The 11,733-nt window shown below is 43.8% G+C and overlaps 1 protein-coding gene across 1 annotated transcript in view; it reads right to left on the bottom strand.

Annotated features, from left to right (window-relative positions):
* Nucleotides 1–1,037: 1,037 nt before the first annotated feature.
* The window catches only part of VGLL4 (vestigial like family member 4), a 47,826-nt gene continuing 37,130 nt past the window's right edge, over nucleotides 1,038–11,733 (bottom strand). The window contains exons 3-5 of the mRNA XM_084214759.1: nucleotides 11,505–11,727; nucleotides 6,752–6,866; nucleotides 1,038–3,886 (exon numbers count right to left, since the gene is read on the bottom strand). Of these exons, the coding sequence (XP_084070885.1) occupies nucleotides 3,615–3,886; nucleotides 6,752–6,866; nucleotides 11,505–11,727 (610 nt within the window). The 3' untranslated portion in view covers nucleotides 1,038–3,614. The remainder of the gene's footprint in view (nucleotides 3,887–6,751; nucleotides 6,867–11,504; nucleotides 11,728–11,733) is intronic.

Below are 11,733 nucleotides of genomic sequence, written 5' to 3'. Positions count from 1 at the left end.
ATGGAAATGGTGGTTGTGCTGAAATCAGGATTTATGTGTGTGTGGGACTGAAGGCACAGCTGGGAGGTGCCTCTCATTCAGCTCCCAGAAGATGCCACCACAAACACTGGGGCACTTGATGAAATCCTGTGTGTCTGGGCTGGTTTCTCCCTGGTGCCAGTCAGAAAAACCCTTTTGCCATGCAGGAACTGGAGTTTGCTGTGAGTTACTGACCTGGGAGACAGCAATGTGCCTGGCCTGTGTCGTGGAGCCCCCAAATCGTTGGTGCAGGGATGTTTTCCCTCTCCCTGCAGGGCCAGCAGCTCCCTTGGGAGGCCTGAGGGGTGTCCTTGGCTTGCCTCCCACACCCTCCCAGCAGGGATCTGAGCCTCTTCCCAGGGAGGTGTTTCAGATGTGTTCCACCAACCCTCCTGCAGTGTCCTCATGGCATCCCCCTCACCCTGAGCCAGCCCTGCCATGTCTCCAAACCCCGCTGAGCCAACAGGAACTTTGTGTCTCCTTCCTTTTAGAGCTTTTTTTCCATTTTGGAGCCCCTTTTCTTGCCTGGTTCACGGGGTTTTCTCAAACTCAGGTAATTACAGCCACTTTTTAAGGATTAACCATCTCCAGTGCCATTGGAATGCTCACCTGGACCAGAGGACAGTGGATGTTGACATGTGAAATTCAGCTGTTTTCCACCAAGGAAGGATTCCCTGAAAAAGCTGAGGGACAAACAAAATGCCACAAAATTGATCAATTCAGGAACAGAAATGCAGCACCAGCTGGTGTTTCCAAACCAGCCCCAGTCCAGGTGAGTTCCTCAAGGCCCAGCACAGCTGCTGAGGCAGCAGCAGGGTTTTTATTGCTGTGAAGGATTTCCTGACACACTCTTGTAGGGAAAATCCCCCTGAACTGCAGACTGTGGCTGTGGCAGCCCCACTAGTGGGGTTATGGTCCTAAAAAAGGTAGGGATGCTTGGAAGGAAGGCAGAACGTGGCCAGAGGTTTGCACCAGGCAACACAGAGGCTTAGGAACACACCTGTGATTTAAGAGCACTTTATTGTTCTTTAAGGCTACTTTTAAGTACAAAAAAAAAAGATGGCCTGCCAAACCTTTTTTTTTTTTTTTCCAGGTGAAACAAGGCCACAAAAGAATGGTATATTACAGATTTACAAACACAGAGAGAATCTTTCAAACTGAACTGTAGATAACCTGGCTCTGTGAAGAAGCTTCACCACGTCTCATGATGGTGAGTTCAGTTTAGTGTCCTTCCACCTCCCCCCAACCCTTTGGCTTTCGTGACATTGTTGTGCCCAGTATCTGCTTTACTGGACGTAGCACATTAAATCTTTATTGCCCTCAAATCCATTTACCTATCTCAGATAAGTAAATGTAACCTTGTAAAACAGCTATTATTGAAAATATTAGCTTTAAAAACATTATCTTATTTGTGTTTACAAAGAAATAGAGGAGTCACATTTTCCACAGAGTCCATCTACAGTATTAGTATTGACTGTTATACTGCTCAGTAGCCTGTAGCAATAACAAACGAGTGGCTATTAATGCTAATGCAGTGTCCTCATAGAATAACTGTGTTCCTGCACTTTTTACTGTATTACAGACAAATCTACAACAAAAAAAAAAAAAAAAAGATCAACTTTTTTCTCCAAACGAACGAACGAAAAAAAAAAAAAAGAATGATTACAATAAAGGAAAGGGAAAAATTAAATAGCTACATATCATTAACAAATTAATTGTTCCTCAAAAAATACCTACAAATTTCTCTGTACATTCTTTACGCACAGCGTAACGATGGTCTTAAAGTTACCTATATAAAAAAGTGTTCTTTTAACAATCTTCCTACAGAGAGTAGGGTACTGAATGCCAAAGCAAGGAAGCGTTGACTACCCAGTAAGATGGTAGTGAAATGTGTAAAACTGGGGGGCTTAGGTGTTGGGTGGTTTTTTTTTTTTTTTGTGGGTTTTTTTTCATTTTTTTAAAGAAAACCGAGCAGCCACCTTCTCACCAAGAGTAAGAGCCAATAATCTCCCGATCTCTTTCTACCCTGCACCTTTTCCAAATTAAATAGCTTAACTTTAAAAAAAAAAACAAAACAAACCAAAAAAGCATAAAATAAAAGCCACAATGGACCCAATACTGTAACATAGTCCATAATACATCACGTGGAGTTCATCTTCCAACCAGTTCTCACCTCCTACACTGAGCCCATCCTTTCAAGGGGCCCAGTATAAAAACCAAGCCCTGGCTGCAACTGTCCTGGGAAGATGGAATGTACTGGGGAGAGTAGTTACACTTAACAAGAAGAAGAGAAGCTCTTAGCACTAGCACAGCTGTGGTTTTATGCCTGCCTCTACTGCCTAATTTCTAGTTAGTAGCTATTAATATAGCAAATGATAATAAATGCAGTAATACCTGTATAAAACCTACTGGAGGAATGTATGCTGCGACTTGGCGTAGGCTGATGGATAGGCTTAAAAAAAAAACAAAATAAAAGAAACAAATGCAAAGATCATCTTTCACAAACTGTAACAATCTGTTGTCCAGCCAAGATGTGTAAGGGTAGCAGTTCCTGCAGCTAGTTCAGGGTGGATTACACAGACTGGGGGTTGGGAAGCAGATCCCTGTGAAGCAGCAGTGCTGCACGAGGCCTGTCCTGAGCTGCCCTCGGTGCTGCTGCCACTAAAGTGAATAGCAAATACAAATATCATAGAGTACAACTGTACCAGCAGTAAGTATATCTAGGGTTGTTACTGACAAAAATAAACTAATTCTGAAGAGAAGCTAATAAGTATTATGATTCTTACTGTCTATACATTAATAGATACCAGCTATTTTTCATAAAACATGCATCGTTAAGCACTATGGAACCCTCCAACCTCAGCTCTATTCTAACAAACTGCAGTGTTTAGGAAAAAATGCCCGTGTTCTGTAAATTATGCAGTCCAGTTGCAAGCACTAAGCACCTGAAATCTAAAGAGAGAAAGACCTATAACCTGTATGAGACTTCCCCTTCCAAAGCTGTTTTGCTCTAAGAAAAATCAAACTGATAGAAATGTCATCCTTAAACCCTTTTTTCAGCAGTTTGCCCTCAAAATATTTAGCCTCTTCCAGAAAGTTGCTGTGCAACTTCAGTCCTCCTCCAATAGTGCAAATCATACATGACAGTTCTTTTCAAGTATATACATACAAAATTACTTCACAGAGGGAAAAAAAAAAAAAAGCAATGTAAGCAAACCAGACAAATTCTAGTCTTGAGAAGCTAAGAAAAGCAAAAAAAAAAAGCACTTGGGTCAACCAACTAAGTGTAATGGCTTTTGTGGATTAGCGTGCATTATTTTTTTAAGGGGCAGCAGATTTGCATCAGAGGTTTCTTTGGTAATTGAGGCAGGAAGAAAAGGATGCTACATCATACGAATCTTTATGAAATAGTTCCTGCTATCGTCTTTAAGGGCACCCTTTTACAAAAACAACAACAAAAAAAACCCAAAAAACAACAAAGTGAGTACACAAAACCGTGTGTGGCAAACTAACCTCCCCTCCCCAGCACTACCGAAGCACTTGTTCCAAGCTCAGTCAAACCATGCAGCTCCCGTGCGGCGGGAAGGGCGCTGTCCTCAGGACACCACGGAGGGCGAGTGGTTGTGGCTGACCATGTGTGACGAGGGGGACGCCTGGCCCCGCCGCGCCGCTGCCGCCTCGGGGCTGCTGCCCACGGCGTCCTTGGCGGCCTTGATCTGCAGCCACGTGTCCCCCAGGGCTTTGGCAAAGTGGTCATCCACCGAGCCCGTGATGGACACCGAGTTCGCCACCGGCTCGGGCTCCTTGTAGTTCTTGCCCAGGCTCCTGCGGAAGTGCTCCTCCACCACCGGGTCGCACGCAGTGGTGGCTGTGGGGACAGCAGCAGAGGGGCACTCAAACCCTGCACACCGCACCTCGGCCTGCCTGCTCTCACAGCATCTTGGAAGGGTTTGGCTTGGAAGGACCTTAAAGTTTAACCACCCCCTGCCATGGCAGGGACACCTCCCGCTGTCCCAGGTGCTCCCAGCCCCAGTGTCCAGCCCGGCCTTGGGCACCGCCAGGGATCCAGGGGCAGCAAAGCTGCTCACCTGCCTGCCCACCCTGCCATGGATCCCATCCAACCCTGCCCTCTGCGCCATGGGAAGCCATTCCCCTTATCCCACCACCCCAGGGCCTTGTCCCCAGTCCCTCCCCAGCTTGCCTGGAGCCCTTTTAGAAATGGGCAGGGGCTCTGAGCTCTCCCCAGGGCCTTCTACACCTCCAGAGCAGAAGGGCTCCAAAGCATCTCCCCTATAGCTTAATGCCCTGTCACCACAAGTCCCTGTCTCTAAGATGGCCTTCCTCACACCCTTACAGACCTGGGAGTGAAAGGGGTAGGCAAGGAGGTGGGAAGGAAGGAGTTAAAATGGAAAAAAAAAAAAAAAGGAATTAAAAATTTTTACATTTCTGTGACCTGGTACAGGTGAGCATTTATATGTAATTGTATTTGTCCCTCAGGCAACTAACAGCTCCAGCTCCAATTCTGTGGAAACCTTCTCCCAAAACAATCACACAGAACTTATATTTAGGCTTAAATGGAGTTAAGATGTAAAGAGTTGTTTAAAATCAGCTCCCAAGCCTGCTGATAGCAGTCAGGTGTGAGGAGACCCCATCCTAAACTGCAGCATGCCAAAAGCTGAGCTCAGGGTTTCATCTTACTCCACACACTAGTGCTGGGAGCAGTCAGAACTAAATGAATCAGGAACACTGCAGTAAGTGCTGTAAGATTACTACAAAAGCCTTCAAAGACAGGTTTTGACCCAGAACTGCAGTAATTCCTCAGACTAAATATAAGAGCACTGCAGTTTTACAATTTAGAATCAGTGTTTGCCTGTCTTAATAAGAATTGTCTTTCCAAAAATATATGGAACTGTTGGGATCCGTGGCACAGCCCCGCTGCTTGATTGATCCTAAAATAAACCTGAGTGTCATGCACAGACACCTCTTCACCAGACAGGAGACAAATCTTTTCTGGAAACATCCAGCCCTGTTCCCATGGCCACTGGAGCAGCTCTCCTGGGAGCAGTAGCACCAGTTTGTGAGTTTATATCATCTGAGACCCCCAATGATTGATTTCTCCAAGAGTCCAAGGGGCTGCTTCAGCTCCCAATTCTAGTTATCAACAGTATACTGATCTTTATAAAATTTTTAAAAAAATACTATTTATAAAAAATACTAATAATTACCCTGCTATGGGCTTTAGGTAGCTGCCCACATCATGCTGGTTTTACTCCATGGACACATCCTGGCTGCTGGAGCCCTCCCTGCCCTGAGCTTTTGGCGGTGCTGCAAGTTAAAGCTCTGCCCCAGCAGGTAAAGGACTTGCAAGGGAAGGGCTGAGCTTCCCCTGTGCTCTCTGTGAGAGTGAGCAGGAACAGCCCAGCTTTCCCAGCAAGCACTGCCTGAGCAGATTTCATGTGCACAGAAGGCACAAAGCTAAAGCTCCCTGCTTGGGTTGCTGTAGCAACTGCCCTCCAAAGGTTTTTGTGTTCTCCATGCAGAGCAGGGTGCAGGCTCCAGGCTTTGGAAGGGTATTTGTGGCTGCAGGAAAGATTTCTGTGACTGCAGCTGAATCACAAGAGTCTCCTGGCCATTGAGAGAGCAGGGGAAACTACAGCTCCTAAAAAAACAGCGTGGGGGGATCTGCTGGCCCTGGCTGCTGTTTGTCAGCTGGATTAAAATAAACATAATGACTTATTTGTCTGTGTGGGGTGCTTGCTTTTGTTTATTTTTTTAAATAAGCTTTTCAAAACAAGAAGAAAGAACACCTCTCTCTCCCTAGCTCTGCAGCAGTACCTCCAGCTGTGGCACAGGAGCAGACAAAGGGGTGTCCATCATTTCACCTCCTTTTCTCCCTGTCAATAACGGCACAGTGGGGACCACTCTGCTCTGCTGGGACCCCAGTGAGGGCAGGCCAGAGGGTGGCACTGCCTTAGGGTGCAGTGCAATATGTGCTGGGGGTGTGTGTGCTATTTCCATCTGTCAGAGGTGGGGCAGTTATCCTCTGTTCGTGGGGCAGTTCTCTTTATCTCCTCCACAAACCCATCCTCCCTCCAGCAGATCTCTGCTGTCCATGGCCAGTGAGTGTCCCTGCAGGGCTGATCAAATTCCATCATCCCATGGGAGATGCTCTGCCCAGGGGAGGAGCCATGCATTCCTACCTGGATACAATCTGAGGGTTGGAAGCATTCCTACTTGGATACAATCTGAGGGCTGGAAGCATTCCTACCTGGATACAATCTGAGGGCTGGAAGCATTCCTACCTGGATACAATCTGAGATTTTGGGACACCCCAGCAGCCTTTGCCCCCTGCATTCCCAGAGGAGCAGCTTTCTCCTGCCCTGCATTCCCAGAGGGAGAGCAGGCCCATCTCCAGCAGCCCTGGAGCTGCAGAGGAAAACTCCCCCCTTGTGCAGGATCCTGCTGCAGCAGAACCACAGCTGGCACTGCAGGAGGGCTGAGCCCCCTGGGATGGGGCTGTGCCCCCACCCTGACACACAGGGGACAGGCACTGCTCTGACCCTGGCAGGGTTGGTTTGTATCACTGCATTTGTTCCCATATCTCTGCCCGAGAGCCCTTTAATTTCAAAACTACAATAATTTGGAGGGAGGGGGTTTACATTTCCCATTTCAGGGGAGGCTCCTGCCTTCCTCAGCAGCCACCTGTCCCACCCCAGCCCAGGCAGGCACTTACAGCTGGAGGGTCTCCTGTAGGCAGCCCCGGAGCAGGCGCTGTGGGCGATGGGGCAGTGGGACAGGTTGCAGTTGCGGTTGTTGGCAGAAGCACAGGTGATCACAGAGGGACGGTTCTGGGGGGACACAAGCACAGTGGCACACTCAGCAGCAGCATTTCAACAGACTGAACATTAACCCCCAAATATTCAGCTGTTTCTTTGATTAAAAATAAAAATTCACATCATATTTTCATAATGGTTCTTATGTGAGTGAACAGAAAAAGGGCTGCGTGAAGGTAAATCTTAAAAATAATTTTACAGTGATTGTTGCAACTTCACAGCAAATAAACCCATAAACTATCCAGTTCATATTAAACCCCTAAATATTCAGCTGTTTCTTGGATTAAAAATAAAAATCCACATCACATCTGCACAACAGTTCTTATGTACATGAACAGAAAAAGGGCAGCATGAAGGAAAATCTTAGAAATAATTTTACAGTGATTGTTGTAACTTCACAGCCACAACAATTAAACCCATAAACTATCCAATTCATATTAAATCCCTGAATATTCAGCTGTTTCTTTGATTAAAAATGAAAATCCACATCACATTTCCACAATGGTTCTTATGTAGATGAACAGAGAAAGGGCTGCGTGAAGGTAAATCTTAAAAATAATTTTACAGTGATTGTTGCAACTTCATAGCAATTAAACCCATAAAAATTAAACCTATCTGATTCATATCAAACCCCTGAATATTCAGCTGTTTCTTGGATTAAAAATAAAAATCCACATCACATCTGCACAACAGTTCTTATGTACTTGAAACGAAAAAGGGCTGCGTGAAAGTAAATCTTAGAAATAATTTTACAGTGATTGTTGTAACTTCACAGCCACAACAATTAAACCCATAAACTATCCAATTCATATTAAATCCCTGAATATTCAGCTGTTTCTTTGATTAAAAATATAAATCCACCTCACATTTCCACAATGGTTCTTATGTACATGAACAGAAAAAGGGCAGAGTGAAGAAAAATCTTAAAAATAATTTTACACTGATTGTTGCAACTTCATAGCAATTTAACCTATCTAATTCATATTAGACCCCTGAATATTCAGCTGTTTCTTGGATTAAAAATGAAAATCCACATCACATCTGCACAACAGTTCTTATGTACATGAACAGAAAAAGGGCAGTGTGAAAACAAATCTTCAAAATATTTTTACATTGATTGCTGCAACTTCACAGCCACAGCAATTAAACCCATAAACTATCCAATTCATATTAAACCCCTAATATTTAGCTGTTTCTTTGATTAAAAATAAAAATCCACTTTTAAAAATCCCTTGCACTTCCATAGAGGTTGTTTCAGTGAACACAAAAAGGGCAGTGTGAAAGCAAATCTCTGAAGTGATTGTACAGGGATTGTGTCAACTTCACTGAGTTCCATATCAACACATGAAATATTTCATTCTGTGGCCACACATAGAAGGGGTTTGCAGATTTTCCAGGTATTTGTTGTCTTGGTGATATAATTTTTATCCAGAAGTTGAGTTTTCCCAGCCTCATCTCTGTACTCCACAGTGCATCCTAATCCATGGGATGTACAATAAATATGAAGAATTCTGAGCCAGTCCAGACCACAAATCCTTTCTTGTTGGAATTCCCTTGCCTTTCCAGTAGATGAATTAATTTATAATTAATACTTAATTAACTTCACTGTCATTCTCAGCACATGCAAATTCCCCAAAATGTCTGTTCACAGCTACATTACATTAGAACTCCTCCCTCTGTACTTTAAGTGCAACCATAAAATATTCTTTTCAGAGTTGTTTACTATGGACATTTACTGGGAAAAGAAATGTCCCACTTTCTCCAGGTGGCTGAAGGGAAATAACACAGCTATTGGAATAAATTCCATATATTTGATGATGCAAGGAGTCCATTATACTCAATGCAAATTAAATATTAAGTGTTCAAAAGATTAACAGAACTGATGGAATTTAATTTCTTGACCATTTTACAAAATTTTACCCACAAACAAATCACCTACTCCCATGCAAGGTCAGTGAGGAAGGAGGGAATTTCCCTTCTTTGGTGGTACTTTAGGCAGAGTAAGAGCAAGGCCACTAAAGTAAAAGAGCTGAGCTTTCCAGGGAAGTTTAACATCATTTTTGCCAGGCCAAAACAGCAATGAGGTTATTTACATCTTACTGCACTGGCAGCAAAGTAGAAAAAGTAAATAAAGAAAAACAGAAGAATTATTTGATTTTTCTGTAAACAGTTCACATGTGGGAGTAATTATTTTCTGTAGGGGCAGGGATTTTGTGCCTCTCAGAAGTGGTTTTTGGGAAAGACATGTATTTAATTCTCTTCTGAAGAGTATTTTGGACATGCAGGGGGTGGGAAGTAGAGAGGGACAGGTAATAATATCTCAGAAATGCACATGCCAACACATTGAAGAACCCAATAAGGCACCTTGCAGAATCCTCTGTTGTGGCTCTGTGTGCACAGAATGTAAAAACTTTTATAAAAATATTGAGATAAACTGAGAATTTAGTCATAATCACTAACTCCAGCAGCTAAATAACCCTGTCCTGATGCAAATAAGGTATGAAATTTCATTCAACATGTTCAGGTTAAAAAAAAATCCCCAAAACAAGGAATCATCAAACGAGGATTTTTTTTTTTCAGTACACTTTTTATTTTGTATGATTCCTACTCTGTGCTTTTAGCAAGGTCTTGCCCCAACATCCTGTTTTCCCAAAAAAAGATTGTAATCTGGTTCAAAATGTCAAAGAGAACAGAGAGGGATCCAGGGAAGGCAGAGCTTGGGTACATGGGCCAGTTTGATTTCTCAGTGCTGCAGCTCATCACAGCTCCCTTCTCTGCTTTGTCTCTCCACTTGTAGGAGGGATAAAAGTGAGTCTGGCACATGAGGAAACTGTTCTTGCCTACAGAAATGGCTCAGCTTCAGCACTTCTGCAGCAAAACAAATGCCATGTGCAAGATGGCAAAGCAAAGAACAACCAATAAAAAACCTTAACAACCACTCCAGCACAGGGAAATCGGGCATAAAATAATCAAAAAGAATGATTTAGCTTTAGGAAAAGGGAATGAGTGCTTCAACATTGCTCTGAACAACACAGCAAATGCTTCTGGCTGGCTAAAACAACTAAGGTCACCCAGAGTCAAATTCTCCCTTCTGTGCTGTACCCCTTCTTGAGGGTGGAGAGCACTGGGACAGAGGGGAGGAGAGCACAGGGATCAGCAGGAGGGGCTCAGGGGATGGCCCCAGGCACTGCCTAGCAGGTGCTGGGCCTCCCTGAACCAACCACACTCTGAATTCCCAGTTAAAACACAGGTATTCCCAAGTACAAACTTATGCATTCCCAAATACAAACGCCTGCATTCCCAAATAAAATTTTGTGCATTCCCAAACACAACTCCTGCATTCCCAAATACAAACTCATGCATTCCCAAACAAAATTCGTGCATTCCCAAATACTTCCAAATAAAACTCACGCATTCCCAAATACAACACATGCATTCCTAAATAAAAACTCGTGCATTCCCAAATAAAACTCATGCATTCCAAAATATTCCCAAAAAAATGCATGCATTTCCAATACAACTCATGCATTCCCAAACAAAACTTGTGCATTCCCAAACAAAATTCATGAATTTCTAAATACAACTCATGCATTCCAAAATAAAACTCCTGCATTCTCAAATAAACTCATGCATTCCCAAATACAACTCCTGCATTCCCAAATATCCCCAAACAAAACTCATGCATTTCCAACACAATGCATGCGTTCCCAAATACAACTCATGCATTCCCAAATAAAAACTCCTGCATTCCCAAATAAAAACTCATGCATTCCCAAATACAACTCATGCATTCCCAAATAAAACTTGTGCATTCCCAAATAAAATTCATGAATTCCCAAATACAACTCATGCATTTCCAAATACAACTCCTGCATTCCCAAATACAACTCCTGCATTCCCAAATAAAATTCATGAATTCCCAAATACAACTCATGCATTTCCAAATACAACTTATGCATTCCAAAATAAAACTCATTCACTCCCAAATAAAATTAATGAATTCCCAAATACAACTCCTGCATTCCCCAATATTCCCAAACAAAACTCATGCATTTCCAACACAACTCCTGCATTCCCAAATAAAAACTCATGCATTCCCAAACAAAACTCGTGCATTCCCAAATAAAAATAATGAATTCCCAAATACAACTCCTGCATTCCCAAATACAACTCCTGCATTCCCCAATATTCCCAAACAAAACTCATGCATTTCCAACACAACTCCTGCATTCCCAAATAAAAACTCATGCATTCCCAAACAAAACTCGTGCATTCCCAAATAAAAATAATGAATTCCCAAATACAACTCCTGCATTCCCAAATACAACTCCTGCATTCCCCAATATTCCCAAACAAAACTCGTGCATTTCCAACACAACTCCTGCATTCCCAAATAAAAACTCATGCATTCCCAAACAAAACTCGTGCATTCCCAAATAAAAATAATGAATTCCCAAATACAACTCCTGCATTCCCAAATACAACTCCTGCATTCCCAAACATCCCCAAATACAACACATGCATTCCCAAGCCTGGGAATGTCACAATGAGTACCATGACACCTGTGACATTCAGGGTGCATTTTTAACCCCGTGCTGCCCGAGGAGCAGCCTCTCCTCCCGCTGCAGCCGGATCCCGGTGCCAGCCCCGTACCTGCTGCCGCTCCACGCTGCTCAGGCTGGGGGAGATGCCCACTGTCCTGGCTGCATCCACGCTGTTTTTGGTCAGTGCTAGGGGCTGATCCATGCTCAGGCTGGGGATGGAGGCGTACATGTGGTTGGCGTGCAGGCTCATGGTGGGGGCAGCCGCCCGGTCGATGGGGCTGCGGCTCCGCTCCCGGTGCTCCTTCCGGTAATCCCCGTTGGCAGTCTTGGTTCTGGCA

Source organism: Fringilla coelebs (genome assembly GCF_963513975.1).
Source record: "Fringilla coelebs genome assembly, chromosome: 13".
In the NCBI taxonomy this organism is placed as follows: Eukaryota; Metazoa; Chordata; class Aves; order Passeriformes; family Fringillidae; genus Fringilla; species Fringilla coelebs.
Note: the sequence above shows the minus strand (reverse complement) of the source record. Positions and strands in the feature narration are given on the sequence as shown.